We start from the raw sequence: 20,073 nt of genomic DNA on the forward strand, positions 1-20,073 counted from the left end.
CTTAAAGACATTTTTTACCATAATACTTCACATACCGCAGTGTGGTCATAGCACGCAATATTCTATCAAAGTTCTATACGATTCTTTCAAATGGAATTCCGCATTTATATTCTTCCTTCTCGCAAAAGTACAATATCGTGTGCTATACAAAATTGTACAATTTTGAAATGTGAGAAATTCTCTTTATGATTATTGCTAATTGTGAATATTTTTAATATTCATATAAAGATAAAAAGATAACATGTTTCCTAATAACTAAATTTGTGTGATAATATAATTTTAAAAAATTAAATATTTTCCTGCAAAATTATAATGATGAATTTATGTATATCTTTATAAAATATAATTATGAGAACCATATTCTACGAATTATGTTATGTTCAACTTCAATAAATTTAACTTTATAGTATAATTTAATAACTTTGTTATGAAAATGTGAATGAATTAGTACACGCCTAGAACTAGTCACATGTAGCTTTACATATCATAAATCATTATCTCTTTAATGTAGATTTAAATAAATTAAGTTTATTAAATATTTATATGATTAATTAATAAATCATTTAAACATCCAAAGTAAATAATTACAGTTTTTTAATGAATCCTATTCCTTTATCCAAAAAAAGAAGACACACAGTTTATAAACTTTTTTGGAAAATTATCTCTCATAACAAATATACATCTCAATCGAATCTTATTCCATTCAATCCACGATCATTATTTCTTTTTCTTTTTTAACTGCCAGTGAAAGGTCGACGAGACGTCGAGTGGTTTCAAATTAACTTTTGGTTTGAAGATATAAAGCTCAACAATTTATCTCGTGGGCATGCATCCTTCGTCATTGATGACGTTTTAAAGAACGGTATTGATGTACTTGTATTACGTTGGCAGAAGTGCATTAAAGTAGATGAAGACTATTTTAATAAACAAAAAATAAGTTTTAAATTTATCTCAAATTTTAATTGGAAAAACGACCACTTCACTTGCAGCAATCTAATAATTTTGCAAATTTTTTGTGGAAAATTAGAATGAGATAAATCGGTCGTGTTTATTACAAAGATTATACTTTTTAAATGTAGTATTTAAATTTTACTCGTCTGATTAAAAATCTTTTTAAGATCAGAGTAAAAAAACTCTCACTGATGTTTTTACTCAAAGTTTCCTACAGTTTCTTGTTTTCAGTCATTTTAATCTTCAGTTACACGCGCGAGCAACAAGAATAAATTTACTCACCAATGCCGATGCAGCCGATGTACGATCGCCGCCGCCCGCGTCGCCTCTTCTGCTTGTCGCTGCTTCAAGTCACACACACGTAAATACACGCGACGACAATTAACGTTAACATCGCCCGTCACTTTTCTCGGCACTACCGATCGACAAGTAAACAACGCGATGCACCGCGAAATAAACTTGGGTGACGTGTCGAAACTTCGCGAACGAGATTCAGAGACGATGGATACGGCGCGGCGTCTTTGTCGCGCGCGGATATGGCGTCTTCGTCGCGCGCGAACATAACATCTTCGACGCGGAGCGATGCCGGATCGCATTTTCGATGCTACAGTCGCCCGAGCCATCCACAGACCACAGATCCGTGGACGATCCACAGCAATCGTCGTGTTGCATGACGCGGTGTTGTATGACTCCACGAAAATACGAAAGATTATGGGTCAGATAATTACAGCGGAGCCGGAGCCGGAGCCGGAGCCGGAGGCGAGTCTGCGAAGACGCGAGACGACTGCCGCCGATTGTTGAATGTATCGACAGATGCGGATGAACGACGTGGATCGTCCATGTCGATTTATCGTGACGACGGCTATGAGATTTCGCAATTCGACACTCTGGACGCTCGTTTGCATCGCGAAAACGAAAGAAAAACCGGCGCGCGCGAAGAACGACGCCATCACGGCCGTTGCAACAATCGTAAGTGAAAGAGAAGAAGAGACGGGCAACGTGATTGGCGGACCGATAAGGACAAATCGGACGCCGTGATTGGTCGCGCAATATCGTGACGCACTATTGTGACGCACTATCGTCCAGACTGTTCTAATGTAATATTCTTTGCTTGTGTATTCACATTAATGATTCTAGTTTTACTTATATTGTTGTCCATTAAACGTTATCTTAAGCTATCAAAATCTTTTAGTTTTAACTGTATTAATTCTAGAATGAACGGAAATTTTATGTAAAAATCTTTCTACACTCTATTTTTTTCATCCAGTGTAATAAGCGCTGTTTTTTAAATCTAAGCTGTATCCAACTATGCAAATGATATTGATACGTAAATTGAGAAGAAACGTGGCAATCTCAATGCAGACCAATCAGAAGTTATTGCGTTGTGAATAAAATTATGTTTTCAATTGCTCTTTAATTGCTCCTTCTATAATATTTTATATCACTGTTCAACTTAAGTGATTTAATGTTAATAGCGTTAATAATGTTAATAATGACGAAATATTTTTGTAAAATATACCTTTTTATTTTTCTTATTGATTTACTGTTAAAAATAAAATTTTATTTCATTGTATTCATATAAAAATTTATTTCAATAAAGTAAATCTTTACTTATTAATTATAATTTTTATTGTTATATATTTTTTTATTATTATATATTAATTATAAATAAATTCGATTGTAATGATAAAATATTTCTGTGAAATATCTCTCGTTCCTATAAAGTAAATGCATTTTTTTGTTATTAGTTGATTCATTTATTAGAAATAAAATATTATTTCGCCGTATTTAAAGATTTTTTTCGATGAAATAAATTTACATTCCATACAATTAAATTTTTAAGTATCTTTTTCTCACAATCAATGCAGTCGGCTCGAGCGTGAGTGAATCTAACAATATTCTAACATAAAATTTACGTATCAACACCATTTGCATCGATAGACATAGCTTACAATTAGCGTTCAACGACGCTTGCTATACTGACAATGAGTGGAAGAAATTAAGTATATGGGGACATTGTATGTAAAATTTACGTTACCATTCTAGAATTAATACTTTTTCTTATTAAAAAATGTTACTAGCTTAAATCGATACCGAAAATATTTCGTTATCTACTTAGTTTTCAGATCTCCCGTAGCCGCGATACTCGATGATAATATTCGCTGCGAGCCTCGAAGACATCGAAGTACCTCAGACGATACCCCGTAGCTGAAAGTCGCGTTAGACGTAAAGCCGGTTGCGTAGTATGCCGTACGCCTCGCTGCGTCACCGTACAATGTCACTGCGTAGTCACGGCGCTGCGTACTGCGTGATCAGTGGTACTACGTCACAGCCGCGCAGGCGCGTCGGCACGTTCGCGCTGCGTGCCGCCGTCGCCGCCGAGCGCCGAACGCCCCCACTCCTCCCATTTCGCCGCCAGCCGGCGTACAGCGTCCATTGCGCGGCGGTTCTTCGTCTCTCGTTCGTGTTTACCTCTCGCGTCCGACTTTTCCGCTTCGAAAATGACTGTTGCACGTTACTGCGTATCAAGAGCGATTAGAAGTGAATTGAGTGAGCGATCATCGTCGCGTGTCGTGTGTGACGGAAAATTGTTCGTGTCCGTGATTCGCTGATTCGGCTTGCCGGCCCGTGGAATGATCTAGCGAGACTCGTCAATACACACACAAACACTTTGTGCGTGTGTGAGTATCGAAAATGTGCGGATCGTTTCTCATTGTCAGTATTAAAGTACGTGATAGCAACGTAGCCGCAATACTTGACGGTGTTTCAATTGACGAGCAATCAATTTTCATGTCGATGGTTCTCGAAGCATAGCGATGTGAAGTTGCCGGCCGCGGCGCGACGTTCGTTGTCCTTCGTCCCTCGTCCCTCTCGCTCATCCGGTCACCTCGCTCCAAAAATGACTAGCTGTTACACGTGAATACATATCGAAAGTGATTAGAAGTGAATTGAGTAATAGGCGATTATCGTCGCGTGTCGTATGTGACGGGAAAATTCTCCATGTCCGTTCGTGAATTCGTGTCGCATTTCGCCGCTGTCGATTTGGTTTGCCGGCCCGTAAAATGATCTAGAGACTTTCGTTGGTACACATCGTGCGAGTATCTGAAAGATCGTGCGGACTGTTTCTCGGAGCAACAGAGATACGTGATAGCAATGTAACCGTAGTACACTTGACGGTGTTCAGATTGACGAGCAATATTTTCACGTCGAAGATTCTCGAGGCATAGCGATGTGAAGTTAGCGGCCGCGGCGCGTTCGTCGAGCTTGCGGTAAACATTGAATTTTATGGCGTCCATATCGAGCATTGCTATCTCGCGAGTGCTATTATTCATCCAAGTGTTTTTCGCTTTTTCGCATTGGATTCGCGTTGATGACGTTGCTCTCTTGCGCGACGTGATTGGTCACAGCAGCGCCGCCATATTACGATTTTGACTAGTGCAATAGTTGCTCACAACTAGCGTCTGTCTCTCGCGTTCTCTGCGTTTCCCGCGCGTTTCCGAGATGTGTATCTTCGCGAGTCAAAAGTGATCGAGTTTCACGCGCGAGCGTGAAAGAGACGATCGGGATAAGTTCAGCATCCGCCTGTCGAAATCCTCGTGATCGAGATAAATTCTCTGTTGCCCGACAAGCAACGTGCCATCGCATTTGTACGTTCGGCTTGCAATAACCTGCATCATCAAGATGCATCGTGTCACGACTCGTTTCGTAAGCGCATTGCGCACGCGATCGTGTATCGGCGGTATCGGGCAAACCGTTTTTCGAAGCAATTGGGTGCATATTTGTCAGTGGCACTCGCGGTATTCGAGTCGACGAACGGGCTTTTGCATCGCTATTTCGCGTAACGGCGCGGCGTGGCATGAAGTTGACGGCGTGAAGTTGCCGGTGTGAAGTTAGCGGTGCGTCAGTCACCGCGTCACCGTTGCACATTGCGCATCGAAATGCATCGCGTATATTGTCGCGTCATTTGCGTGTTCGAAGTGCTCGTAATAAGTAATTCGGGAGTGCCGCGTGAAGCAGAATAAGGGGACAATTATGATAATTGGGATTCGCAATCATCGCGCTTTCTCGAGCGGCCTGCATCTGCGGATTCCTGGTGGAAATGGTATGTTTAACACTACACATTTTAGTGTTTATGAAATTTAAACACAAAATTGTTTAAGAGACGTTCACGATATTTGATACACGTTACAAATGTTCGGGGAGTGTTTTATTAAAAGTGTTCTGTATATTCAGAATGTTGCAAATATTCAAAGAGTGTTTACTAACCTTTAAACATTTGCAGCATTCTGAAAACATACAATACTTCTCGAACGTTTATCAAACAACTGTGAACACCTTATAAAGAATTCCATGTTTAAATTTCTATCTTATAAACACTTCAAAACAATAAATATTTCAATTAAACATCTACACAATACTTAAGTAAATATCTTATTAACTTTCTATTTTTGCCAGAAATGGAGTGTCCAGAATTCCGCGATGGAACGGCGACGATAAGACGACGACGAGACGCATCGGCCGGTGAGTTTGCTGTAAATTCATGCTACTAATTGTTCATCTATACGCATTTGTATCTGTATATTGCGTTATTATAGTTTACATGATACGATATATGCAGGATTAGGTAATGAGTTAAAAAAGAGAGAAGTTAGAAGATTAGAGAGAAGTTAGTTAAAAAGATTAAATATTAAAGTTGAAAAGTTAATAATTATTTTTAACTTCACTAGTGAATTTTAAATAATTTAATTTGTAACTTAAACTAATTGTTAATGATAGATGTTTATTGGTCCCCCTGGGGCTACATTCTTCTTTACATCTCTACGAACAAAATAACATTTAATCTAGACTTAAACGCTATCTTAAACCTAAAAAACGTTTGTTACACACACACACGCCCAGGACCCCTGCTTCCCTTGCAAGCCAACTATCCCTTTATGTCTTTTTTCCTTCTTACTACTTTCTGGCATTATTCTGAGGCTTCTCACTCACTCTTCTTTTCATCCCTTACACACCTTTCATACTTATACATCCACATACTCTCTCATTCATTTCTTTTTATCTCTCTCTCTCTCTCTCTCTCTCTCTCTTTCTTACTCTCCCTCTCCTTTCTCCCTCCCCCTTACTTAAACCAGTTATTATTACACTTTATTAATTTTTCTAATTTTTACCCATTTTTACCAAAAACTCGAAAAAATTATTTTATTGGGTGGGTTTTTATAAGGTGGATTTTTTAAGTAAGTAAGTTTTATTATAGTAATCACGATAAAAGATGAGTTGGCTTCACCATTCTTATTACATCTATATTATATTTGATGTTTGCTAAGTGTTTAAATTTAAAAACACTGAAATGTTGGAAGTTGTTAAATATTTTAATTTTAAACATTTTAGAGCTAGTTTCACAAACTCCGATTAACTCGATCAGTTAAGTGTCAACTGTGATTGGTTATATTTCTGATGTAAAATTTAAACACTGTTTAAAAATATTAGGTATGCAACTTAATTCTCGGCCTATTAAAAAAAATGTATTATTTACCAAAAAAAAAAAAACGATTAATTTTTTAATCTTTGAATTAATCTCTGTTCTTTCTACATACTTTTGGTATTTCTGGAATAACTGGCGAAATCCTCTTTGGATCGGTTTTGAATTGATAAACTCGTCGATGCTTCTGCCGACCTTCTCGAGAAATTTGAAGTAAGAATCTAAGATGATGTTGCAGGAATCAGAAAAGATGATAACGCTTTTAATATGGTAACTCGAAAGGACGAAATTTGGAAATTACGCCGCGTAAGGAAGAACTTTCCAGCCTAAGTTGAAAATGACTTCCGAAATTGTTTTTGCCATGTTCGACCGCGCATGGTCACACATTGTCATGAAGCGGAACTCAACGTTCCACCTTTTAAATAGAGCTCCTACCAAGTTTATGTACATTTCGAAATTGCTTGTTGGCACTGTAAGTGTATTTGCAAGCTTGAGTCTAACAAGAATTTTCTTCTAAAAGCTGTTCCAATTCTTAGTCTTCAACTTTTTTCAATTGTCCAGAATGTTCTTCCTGGAGATTGAAATTGCTGTCCCATAACTTTTGAAACCATTTTTTTACATATGTTGTAAGGACACAGCAAGACCGAATAAATCATTTCTTTAGCCTGGCTGACATTTTTCTTTATTGATGCACTACATTTAGTTGAAATGCGAAAAGTAGGCAAAGTTTAGATGCTAATTTTCGAACATCGTTTTTATTACTGCTTTCTGAGGTTCTATCAGCAGCATCATCAACTATTACACTTTGTTTTACAGCTAAAGAATAACGCTTTAAAACGATGCAACAAAAAAAAATTAAATTTGAATAAGTGCTGTAGTTGATTAAATGTAAGAGCCGAGAATTAAATTGTACACCTAATAAAACATTTTTAAGCGTTTAAACAGGGAGTTAAAAGTAACACATTTTAATATCTTGAAACACTTTTTTTCAACCCTCGTTTTGACTCTTCTCCGTATATATGCCTTCTTAGTTTAGTTACATTGCATTTAGTTATATTGCTTTTCTTCCATTTTTCTGTAAATTTTTTTGGTTTTTTGCAAGGATAGAAAAATTTATATGAATCTATAAAGCATTTGCTTCTTTCCGTAAAGAAAATAATTGCACTCACATTTAATTTGAAGTAAAGATAATATGTTATACATATTCCAGATTAATAAGTCTGAAAGCTGTTATAAAGACATCCATAAGATGCAGTTTAATGAATATCTCTGTAACATCTTTTAGATTTTTGTGTTCTCACACATGTTAAAGAATAACGTTACCTTCAAAGAATTACAATTAATACATTATGAATAATTATATAATGCTAGTAAAATAAAAAAAAGATTAAAAGACTTTAATAAACTTTTAAAGACTTAAAAAGACTTTAATACACTTCAGAATTTAAAAATCTTATAATGGGTTAATATTTACTGTTGTCATGGCGAAACGTGATTTACAATATTAACTTTACATCATAGTTTTTCATGATAGCAGTAAATATAAGTAAGTTCTAAAGTTTAAAATTGAAAAGCATCAATCTACCGTAGTGATCTCGCCGCTAGTACCAAAGTCATTTTGTTTTACGGTGAATTATTTTTTAATCCTAGCTTACCACAGTTATTTTTAAGTCTATAGCTCGCCACTCTCCACTTTATGAGATAGACCGGAAATGGAAACATGAAAATTTTAACAAAAATTTGATTACATAGCTTTTTAGATCGCATTAATACAATAAACATTTAAAAATTAGGTCGCTTATCATTCGCATATAGTAAAAACATTAGTTTTTCGGAAAAAATCGGAATTTTTCTGATTTTTTTTTCAGCAATTTGAAAATAGCGGTTTCTTTTAAACTATAATTAGTTGACATTTGTCACTCATGCATTCTCTCTTCTCTCTTTTGAAAATTCGAAAAATGTTTAAGAATATCCCGCGACTGTCGCGTAAGTTGAAATTACTGGCGGTTGTCAACGACGGCCTCGACTCGAGCGTTACGCGAGGGACCAAGAGATGGCTGAAAGTTACGGCGTCGCGACGCTCGGCGCACCGGCGCGGCGACCGGCGCCGGCAGCAGTAGTTGCGTCGGCGTCGCCGTCGTCGTCGCGCGACGTCGCCCTCGTTATCGCCGGCTCGGGCACGGGGCTCGAAGATCATTGGTTGGCCCGTAGGTGGGAGGGTGTCCGGTGGCTGTCAGCGACGGCAGCGGGGGCAAGGGTTGCAGTCGTGCCGGGCACGCGGGCGGGGGTAGGAGGGGTGCAACGAACCCTCTCGCCTCGGCTCGAGTCTACGGAGCACGGAGTTGTGTTCGAATCATGGCGACACCCGACCCCGTAGACCCAGCCACCCTAGAGATTAAGACCCGTAGCATAGAACAGACACTACTCCCACTAGTGAAACAGGTAAGGCGTGATTCCGCGTGAAAATGCGGCAACGCAGAGTTTTCATTCGCACCGGCGGCGCGCCGTCTCTTTCCCATCTGTCTCTTTCTGCCTGCATCCCTCTCTTTCTCTCTCTTTCTCTCTGTCTATCTCTCTTCCTCTCTCCCCCTCGCTCCACCATCCTTTCTCTTTAGCCGCGGACTCCATCTGTGCCTCGCGCTCCGTCCCTCTCGCGCAACGTCTCGCGTACCCGGCAGCAGCTCCGCATCTCGTTGCATCTCATATTTGCTCTCCGACAGATTGAGATCATTTCTCAATCTTCCGAGTTACTCCCAAGTCACTCTATCTCGTTGCACCAATCACGCGTGCGGGAGCTACGCGATACGATGCGCGCGTCGTAGGATCGAGCGAACACGAGATGTTGAGTGCGCGGTATACGTGAATACGGCGCAACGCCGCGACGCTCCGGGAGGTCGGGACGCTCAGCGCCGCGCGACGAAAAGCACAAGACGGCGGAAATGGGTGCGCGTGCACCGGGACGCGAGAGAGAGAGAGAGAGAGAGAGAGAGAGAGAGAGATCGAACGGAGCCGAGATGAAAAAACGAGATCGAGAGAATAATTTGAGACGGTGATAGGCGAGACGGTCTCGTGCGCGTATGCGCTGACGCCACTCCGAAACTATTATAGAAATAGCGCGATTTCCACGCTTTTGCTCCGCGTGCTCGACGTAATTAAATTTTTGCGGCTCATTTCTACCTTGGAATGAATTTTCCGGTTATAACGCCGGTAAAATCGTTTGAATCGTTCCGCGAGGCTTCGCGAAGCTATTAAGCGCATTCGGGAAACGACACCATCTTACGATATTTGACAACTCTGATGCCAGGCGTGCGTCCAATACTGGACCAACTTGTCACAAAACGCACGCTGCGTACAGAGTGGTGACAGATATTTTGGTGATCCACTATCTTTGTCACTTTTCCTTCCCCTCCTCTTTCACTCCCCTTTTCCCGCCCCGTCCGTCTCGTACTTTCTGCACTTCTCTTTTTCTTCCGCGTTGCTCACTTCAGCTCTTGTGGCGCACGCTCACCTTACCACCGCTTGTCGACGTCGACACCAACGTTTTCGTGGAATTACGTCGCATTTACGCTGCACCCTCGTTGCATAATCACCGGCACGTGCGCGATGCACGCACGCGAGCCTTGTACACAGATCTGCCCGTTCACGGGTCAAAGGCCTTTAAATGACCGCTCGAAGAATGACGCGATCGAAGAATAAATCGTTCTGCTCGATTTCCACGGCACGATTGAAGAAATTCATGTGAAAAGCATATGCAACGTGCAATGTTAATAGTTAATAATTAACCTTCACCAGCCAACGTGGGGTCACTCGCGCATTTTACGCTTCTATTAAAGAATACACCGTAATGAGATGGTTAGAGAGCAACCGTAATTTTATTTAGTTTTAACTTGTAGTATACGATTAAAAAGTGAAATGACAATAATTGGTGAAACTATGTAACTAATTTTGGCACGTACTATCATACCGATGTATGATATGAGACGCGGAAAGTTTTGCTCGGACACGAGTGACCTCACATTGGCTAGTGAGCGTTAATTATGTTAATACTTGATAGTTAACAATCTTGTCTCTTCAAAAAAATTTAAAGTTGGACTAAATTTATACGCGAATACGAACTTTACGTGTTGAACTGTTTACGATTACTTACGCGCAAAATGTAAATCGACACTGTTTTGCACTAGCTTCCGATACACAAACGAAATTGTTGTTTTGTTTAAATTTAATTTGTTTAAACTAATTTTCAATAAAAACAAGTCTAAATGCACAATGCACCGCATGCAGTAGATTGCACTTAATCTATTCACGCACCGATATATATTTATATGTGTATTCACATATGGATACTAATTTAAATGTCGAAATTATGAACATTCAATTAAACAGCGTGCATTTCGCTTTTCGCACGCTATATGAAGAACTATTTCATTATATCATATACATCTGATAAAACTTAATACATCAAATTATCATTAATGATAGTATATGTCATTAACATGTTTAACTGAAATTAACTGTATCATCGAATGTTAAATAGAAATTTTGCAATAATCGCTACGTATTTCGCCGAAAGAGAGAGAGAGAGAGAGAGAGACGAACAGAAATTTTATTAATTTAAAAAGTACTAGTTTTACTTTTTGAGAAGACTTTGTAATTGTGCTTCAAAGGAAGACTCGAAATAACTATCTTGTATAACTATCTACGTTCGATAACGAAGCTATCTAACAATGAGGAGCTCCCCAAAAGTGGGGCTTGAAAAACCACAATTCATTCCGCGGTTAATCTCATCAAATGAAACAGAGACCAATTTAATTTACGCTTTCGATAAAGCTAGCGGTGCTTTAAAAAAAGAATTACGCGAACCGATTTCTGGTGAGGGCGCGCATGAAATAACCTAACCTAACCAAATTTAAAACTCGATTTGAAAAGAATCGTTATTTTGGACAGAGGAAAATAAATAAACGAAACAACAGACAACTAAAGAATAAATTCTCTTTGTTAATTTAACAATTGACATTAAAGATATCGCTATTAAGAGAAAGGTTTAAAAAAAAGAGTGTAAAGTAAGGGACGAAGTAAGAAGTCATAGAGCTTCGCAACCCATATCGATCGAGTCGTCTGACGCGATAATTATCATCGATAAAACGAGAATGCGCGGCAGCAAGACTGGAGTAAAAAGAAGAACGGAAAGGAAATAGACGGAGGTTATTTCGAGAATGAAAGAGGGGTGCCGATCACCGCTCGTGGCCGACCTTCGTGTCGTGTTTATCGATATTTCTGGCGATGTGGCAGAGTGTGTGCATACGTGTACACGGGGACACACACACACGCACACGCGCGCGCGCGTGTTTGTGCACGTATGTTTGTGTTGGTTAAACCCCTCGGGTTAGAAGGGTGTGCAGTACGAGTGGCTTGGCTAGTGCATGGCACAGAGGGCGATCGTTACGAGCTGCAGCCACTTGTTAGAGCTCCGTCTAAGCTGCCCCCGCGCATATCTCCGCCCTCCTTTTTTTTCTCGCTTCTTCCTCTTATCACCTTTCTTCCACTTTTTCGCCCTTACTGCTATTTCGCCTTTAGCCTTCGTAGGGCTTTAAGCCGCTTTCTTGGCGATTTCCGTCACGATTTCTTCTCGCGCCGGATTTTCTATTGACCGTCGCTACTGCCTTTGCCTGCGTATCTCGCGCATTGAGGCCGCGATCTTTTGCATGTTCGACGTTGGAAATCGTTCTCGGATACATGGAGAAATAAGCGATTGTTTTTTTATAATACAGTTTTGTTAGAAAACATTTAAACGTATAGAGAAAAGTTGGGAGTTTAGTAACTTCTGATTAAATCACTTCTTGACATTGTTTGGTGAAAATAAAATTTATTAAAATTTAAATTCTATCTTTTAAACTTATGTAAACTAAGATATATAAACATGTAAAATTTGCAAAAACTATAATATATTAAAGCCCTCCGCACAATAAAAGGATATTAGATATATTAGGAATAGGAATAAAAATTTTAGAATCAATTTCTTCAATAAACACTCTAGGTGAATAAGTTATGATATATATTGTACGGCATATTTATGTCTTACGTTTCATTTGTACCCATTATGCGTTACATTTAATATTTATTTGAAAATTTTTATTTCTATTTCCAATATTTCTTTGTTGCGCAGGGCCTAATATTAGTTATTAGGATTCTAGCGAAAATTTTTTCAACATGTAAAACCTATAAAGTTTAAAGAGATAAATATATGTTTCTGTTTTGAAAATATGTACACTTGTTGTTAAAAAAAGTGAAATGTAAAGTTACATTAAAAAACGTGTTGTTAAACTTTAAATGAATTTTCTCAATATTTTTTAAAGCGATAGTCATGATAACTCATGGTTTAAGTCAATCCGATCAATTTGAAATTTTGAAACAATACTTTTAATAACAATACTTTTAATAGCATCTGATCATGGATTCTTTTTTTGATTTTTAATTTTTTTTTAAGTTATAACAAAAAAATTTAGGAAATTACAATGTTCTAATTTAAATGTATATAGTTTAAAAAATAAAATTTTTAAAAATTCTTTAGATATAAAAAAAGACAAGTATAATAAATTGTTTATTTTTTTATTTTAGATGATTTATTGAATTTGAATCATGGCTACTATGTACGCATGTGCATTTATTTAAAACACTATTATTATTTATTTTCATATTTATTCAAATTTTGCATCTTATTTTTTCCAATACATATTTTCAAAGCACTCAAAGAAATGTACTGTTCATCTATCTCTTTAAATAAATATTTTATATGGTGTTGAAGAAATTCCTATTTTTCAATTTGCTGAAGCCCATTGAAATTATAACCCATTGAAAAATGTTGAAATAATCTTGTTTATATTTGCTAATAATCAAACACTTAATTATCTCGACTGATATATAGTATTAAAAATTTCAAAACATTTTAGCATACAAAATGCTAATTAATATAAATAAAACTTCTATTAACTTCTATCGAGAATTATGAATTATATACGTATATGTGTATACACGCATATATATATATATATATATAATGAAATGGAATTTAAGATTTAGCTACTATTACTATTGTTGTAATAATAACACATGTTTCGTGCCAAGGAAGGATTGATCTAATGATCTAAATCGTAATTTAAATATTTCATATAACTAGAATGCGCTAAATAGAATATCTATTATGAGTCTTTCTATTTAATGACACAAGTCGGCACAACCGTTGTTCTATCTTTGTTACTCATTGAATATAAAAAAAGATAGAACGACTTTTGTGTCGATTATATAACTAAATGGAAAGTATTTCATGTTTGTACGTCATCCATTTTTACTCGTTTCATTTATATTTATTCGCTTTTGTATCTTTCATGAAATTGCCATCACTCTGTCTTTACCTTAACTACGTTAAATATACACCGAAGATGTATCGGTCATTATTAATCGAAATAACAGTGAGCAAAGGACAAACCATCACCCACAAAGACTTTCTCGAGAATGCCATTCTTGGACATTTCAATTAACCTCGACTCACTCCAATCTAATCTCAAATTGACTCCAACATGCTACTGTTAACCGCAGACGCAAAAGGGAAGTGATAATTGCACTAATACTATTTACTTCTACCTTCGTTTTAGAGACTTTGTACAAGACATTGAATTTATCGAATTTTTTCTCTGAACTTAATTGGTTGACGACAAGACAATTAACAATTCTTTAAAACAAAATTCACGAAATTACGTGAGCTAAATATAAATTGCGCGGACGTATAATATAAAACGTAGTACAACAAATAACGTTTCCAATTATAATATCGTTGAGATGATAAAATTTTCTTAATTTTCTCCGTATTATTTCACGCTCCACGATTATTTAGCATAAAAATATTTAGCAAGACTTTTAAGTCCTATAAATCAGAGGAGAATTTTATATAAAATTATATTCTATGTTATTCGAACAAGATCTTAAGAACGATAACTTGCAAAATATCCAACTGCGATACAACAGCGGAACAGTACAACTACTTGTATTCCATTGTCAACGTTATAAATAACCCCTTCAGTCAAAATAGTGAAGTGGACAAGTGAACACCGTGTATTCGCGATGAAAGCAGTGACAGTTACGCTGGCACTCAATGAATTTTTCTTCATAACTCAAATATTTCGATACAACTCTCGTACAGTGTGCACACGATATATTTATATTTTCACTTTTAATTTTTTTTTTTTTTTTTAGACTTTTTTTCAATACAGGTAAATAAATTTTTACAAGTTTGCAATTGCTACTGACGAACATATTCAATCCTCAAACGATATTCGTTAGAGTACAATAAACATGTTTTACGACGAGGGTATTACTTATTTGGAGACGGGACAAACACACTCAAAGCCCAGAGCTATTCTACTAATATTGACTATTGGCCTATTGGAAAATGTTCGACCAGCCATTCGATCGAACGGTACTGTCGACTAAGGAAGTCTTTGATCTTTATAATACGTATATAGATAGAGTCATTGATTGATATGCATCAAGTCTCTTAGCTTTATGTATTGACAACCGAGCGTAAAGGATTGACAGGTTGATATTAATCACATATCAATCGCCAATTGTCTGATAATTCCATTAGAAATTATTCAACTTTGAAAGGCTCGAATAAAAAAATTCAATTATTTGCTAATAAAGTCATCTAATATTAACAGTTTTCGTGCTACGTGGGCATTAGCATTGTGCTTAAATAACTTAAAATTATCTATATAAAGATAAAATAAATTGCTTTATCTAGTAAAGATAAGTAAATGTATCTTAGATATGATAACGATGATTTAACTTTAATTTATCTAGATAAAACACAACATATAGCTTTATTTAAATTTTGAAAAACAATTTAGGATATATTTATATTTTTATTTCTAAATCTTTATTTTTCTAAATTTAAAAAATTTTTTTAAATAATTTTATTTGACAAAACATTTTTCTTTTTGGCATCAATAAACAAATAAAAATTAAAGTTAACAAATAGAAGGAGTATGTAATATTATAAAATTATATAATATATACTTCTTATAATATAATATAATATAAACCTTATAATATAATATTATAAAGTTATCAAAAAATGTTTAAGAAAACGAGAAAGAGAAAGAAAATATAGAGTTTCGAAGATATAAATATAAGAACTAAAAAAAAAACAAAATATTAGAACTTTTCTCAAAAGTATCAATAAAATATGACCATGTAAGGTATAATGCAAGTGTAATACATTAACAAACGTAGTAATTCATTGCCATTGATGCAAAGATGACAGTCCTTTAATACCCGCGTGTGGTGTCTCACTTTACACAATATATGGTTCGCCCTTTGACCTTCTATTCACGTAATTAGCTTTCAGGAATATTCTCTTTCTCTCTCACCCTCTCTATTTTCTTCTCTTCCTTCACATACGCTATCTCTTTTTCTCTTCTACTCCTTTCTCACTGCGTGTATCTATGGATATAATACCGTTAATAACTATAATATGCGATATTTTAGACTCAGGTGTTGTGTGTGTGTGTGCATTGTACTGTATTAAAATTAAATTTTATTATGTATCAAAAAGAAAACTTAGTAGCATGGAGGAAAGTTAGTTAAAGCTGCAGACCGTGGACTAAAAAAAAAAATATATATATATATACATACATACAAGAAATGTGTGTGTGTGTGTGTGTGTGTGTGTGTGTGTGTGTGTGTGTGTGTGTGTGTGTATATGTGAAGAATTCAATGGAAACAATGTTGAATAATAAATAACGAAAAAATGCGTGTCAATGTAACGGCTATTCTTTTCTTTATTATGTCTGCACTTGCAACCAGAAAGAGAAAGAAAGAAACAAAGAGAAAAAAAAATGATTAACTTAAAAAAATTAATTAATAATAGCACGTAAAAATTTTCCTTTGTTGCTAGTACAACTATATATTTTATTACGGTTCTGCGATGATCAAAGGTTTTTGGACGAGGCTGAATAAAAAAAGGCGAGTTCTTCGCGAAATTACCCTACATGCAAAGTTGACTTTGGTATTTCTTTGACATCGAAGCGAACGTAGGTAGGATGAATACTGTATATAAGCGATATTTGTCGAAAAATTGTGCGCTTATTTAAAGGGTCAAATAAAGGTATCTAGGTAAAAGTTCGAAAAAAATGACCAAAATAACCACTAAGATAAAATCACTTCTAGATTTAAAACACTCAACCCTAAATAAGTGAACAACTACATATATATCCAAAAAGTCACATATATTCTTTCAATTCTTAAAGGGTTATAACATGTAAAACGTATTTAAAGGCATAGATATATATCTTTCTGTTTTAAAAATATTTTTATTTTAAAACATAAAATTTAAAGTTACATTATGAAAAGTATTGTTAATTTTGAACATATCTTTTTCAAAGCAATAGCCAAGTATTATTAAATTTTGAACAAATCTTTTTCAAAGAAGTAACTCAAACATAATTTATACAATCAATTAAAAATTTTAACGCAATATTTTTAATCCTTAAACATACCGAATTCGGAAAATTACGTTAGCACATTTTCCAATCTGGTTAACCCTACTCAACTTTGAGAAGCTGTAATTTTGGTTCTAATCAATATATTCTCAACATTGTTTTTCTTTTTAATGAAAGTTCAGAATCTCAGAAATGTGACTGCATATTCGGCATTCCTGAAAAATGATTTGTTGCAAAGTTATAAAGAAAATACCATTAAGCAAATATGAAAAAATTTGTTAAAAATCAATTTTTTTTATATCATATCTTCGCAACAAAAAACTTTTAAGGACTTTATAATACGGCGTTTTAAAGCTAAAGAGACATACTTTAAAAAAGAATTATGGTTTTGTCATTTCTTTTAAAAAGTATAATTATGTAATAACGAGAATATGAGGTATTTTTGATCAACTCAAGGTGTCTAAAATTGAAAATTGATGTTTCATGATATATTTCGGATCTTGCGCAACTTGCGACTAACATACGCGAACGGATCTTGTTTGTCCGGTTTTTTTTATGAGATTACTCACCAAAAGTTACACTCACACATAATATGGATTCCACAAACCCTAACAAAACTTTACTGCCGCGTCGTGCTGTTCAAACTTTAGTTGACCAATCAAGTTGGTCAACCTCAAACGAAAAGTCGTCTTGTTGATTCGAATCTCCTAACTAGAGAATCTTTAGGAGAGAGAATCGCCAAGGGCGATCACATGACCGACTTTGTGATTGGCTAGCATCAATGTGCAGATTTTGTATTGCAATGTCAATACGTTGACGGGCTTAGTCGTGAGGTACCATCGGTGCCGGCCAACGCATTGACGTCGCAATGCAAAATCTGCAGATTGATGCCAGCCAATCACAGAATCGCTTACGTGACCTCCCTTGGCGATTCTCTCTCCTAAAGGTTCTCTACTTCTAACTCATTCCGTCTTCACACAGCAAGCATTCGAAATTTTATATGGGTCTCCCAGACACTGTAATGTGTTTAAGGGTTAATAATATAGCATATATGCGATCACGGAAGCTTTTTCAGATTTTTTTCTTAAATTATAAAAAGGAGAAATTTTTTTAGGAAAAAAAAAACGCAATTTTTAAATTTAAATGGTGCGCAAAAAATTGCTTGTAAATAAATTAGTTTTAAATTTTATATAATTTATTGGGACTGAATCGTAGCTAGGTACATTCTAGGTACACACATTTATTTAGATGCTATTATTTAGAATGCTATTATTACTTATTTATTTTTATATTGATTTTACATAAAATTACATATTTTTAAAGCATAAATACATTATTTATCTATCTCTTTAAAAGTTTTACTAGGTAGTTGAAAAACATTCTATTTTTTTATTTGCTAGGGTTCTACATCCTTTTAAATTTCTTATCAATTTATCTTATAACGATTAAATAGGAACAATTATTTAGTTCCATATATTTCTTAGAAATTTATATATGCATTAAACATTTTTAGAAAAAATTCGTATTTATTGTAGCATTATTAATTTAAAACTCATTTTTGTATAACATAATTTAAATTGAAAAAAGGCCAATATAATGGTCATAGCAGCAAGATTTTAATGCTGAAAATATTATTTCTTGTATGATTTTAAATACATTTTCTATTTCTTTTGAACTGTGCGCCATTACTTTCGGTTTTAAACACAATTTTTAAATTGAATCAGAAAAGTAATATCACAGAATTAAATTGACAATCAATTTAATAATACTGATTCTCACCAGTGTCTATAAGATTATCTCCCACCTTGGAAAATGTGAAAAATATTACCTCATCTATATTATTTTTGTTGTTTCGTAAAAACTATTTCTTGGAGAAATAACAGTTTTTGTGAAAAAGTAAGCTACGCAGAAAAAAATAAGTATGTTTATTTCCCTTTAATAGCGACATATTGCCACAAAAACAATTCTTTAATCAAGCTACACATGGTCGTGATAATAAACTTAAAAAATGTATGACTCTGTCTCCGTCTTGAGAATGTTGCATAAAAACGATTTCACGAGACGCTCTAAGCATTAAACATAATATTTACAGAAAAAGAATCGACCTATGTGTACCAACAAGATGAAATTGAAATTACGGAAAATAAAAAGGGAAGTGCTACCGAGAAAAATATGAGAATTTCCAGAGTGGCACAGCTATGAAAAGTGAGATAAAAAGAAAAGAGCAAACAATATGCTGTACCTGACAAGAAATGCAATGATTTAACTGTATTTCGTTATTTCAATTTTAGAGATTTTCACGCATTTTTATGCTTAGGTATCTTGTACATATATAGTACACAGTATTGCACACAGTAGAAAAGAAAAGTATTTCGTACAATAACTTTGTTAATAATTAATATTTTAAATTGAAAAGTTAACGATTTGTTAATATATCGTTTAATCGATTTTAGGCTCAAAATTTTGAAATATTTATTTATTATCATATTTATAAAAATATAACGACACTGTCCAATTGAATCAAAGAAAGATAGGGCTGATAATGTAGCTCCCTTTTACAAAACAAGTTAAAAAATTAATTTTGTTTAGAAAACAAAACCAATTTTGTATCTTACTTTGGTTTTGTATTTTATAAATTTATATATTTATTCAAAATAAAGAGAAAATATTGCAGAATGTGTGCAAACGTATATAAATACTCGTACACATAACTTCTTTTGTATATAGGGTGTAATACTGAAAAATTTATAATACATCTAGGTTTGTAATTGATATTATGTAAATTGTCTGACTAATAGAATTACAATCAACTTATGGAATAACTATTCCAATATGAAAACTGCGAAAAAGAAGCTGTAATAGACGTATTGAGACGTTAACGCGTTAAAGAGGCTGCATTATAAAAATTTTAAACTATTATTTAACTTTGCATAACTCGAAATGTATACAACCAAATGAAATAATAAATAACACAAAAAACCACTTAAGTGAATATAATACATCTAGGTTTAAAACGAATGAGAAAGTATTGTATAAATAAAATTCTCTATAGCACAGAATGTTGCATAATATCTCTGCAATATTGCTGCAATGTTGGAATGTTGCTAGTCTTGCTACAATATTGTTGAAATATTCTGCAATATTCTACAC

The 20,073-nt window shown here is 34.9% G+C and overlaps 1 protein-coding gene across 4 annotated transcripts in view; it reads left to right on the plus strand.

The window, feature by feature from the left end:
* The first annotated feature begins 8,632 nt into the window (after positions 1-8,632).
* LOC105205276 (alpha-catulin) overlaps positions 8,633-20,073 on the plus strand; it is a 72,778-nt gene continuing 61,337 nt past the window's right edge. For 2 of the 4 annotated variants that reach the window (XR_005575116.1, XM_026130590.2), the window contains exon 1: positions 8,786-8,872. Coding sequence is in view for 2 of the 4 variants with exons in the window: in XM_026130590.2 (XP_025986375.1) it covers positions 8,786-8,872 (87 nt within the window). In the remaining 2 variants the exon portion in view is untranslated. Of the gene's footprint in view, positions 8,873-20,073 lie in introns of all 4 variants that reach the window. The other 2 variants (XM_039451155.1, XM_026130591.2) reach the window with 2 other exon arrangements.

This window comes from Solenopsis invicta, chromosome 6 (assembly GCF_016802725.1).
Source record: "Solenopsis invicta isolate M01_SB chromosome 6, UNIL_Sinv_3.0, whole genome shotgun sequence".
Taxonomy (NCBI): domain Eukaryota; kingdom Metazoa; phylum Arthropoda; class Insecta; order Hymenoptera; family Formicidae; genus Solenopsis; species Solenopsis invicta.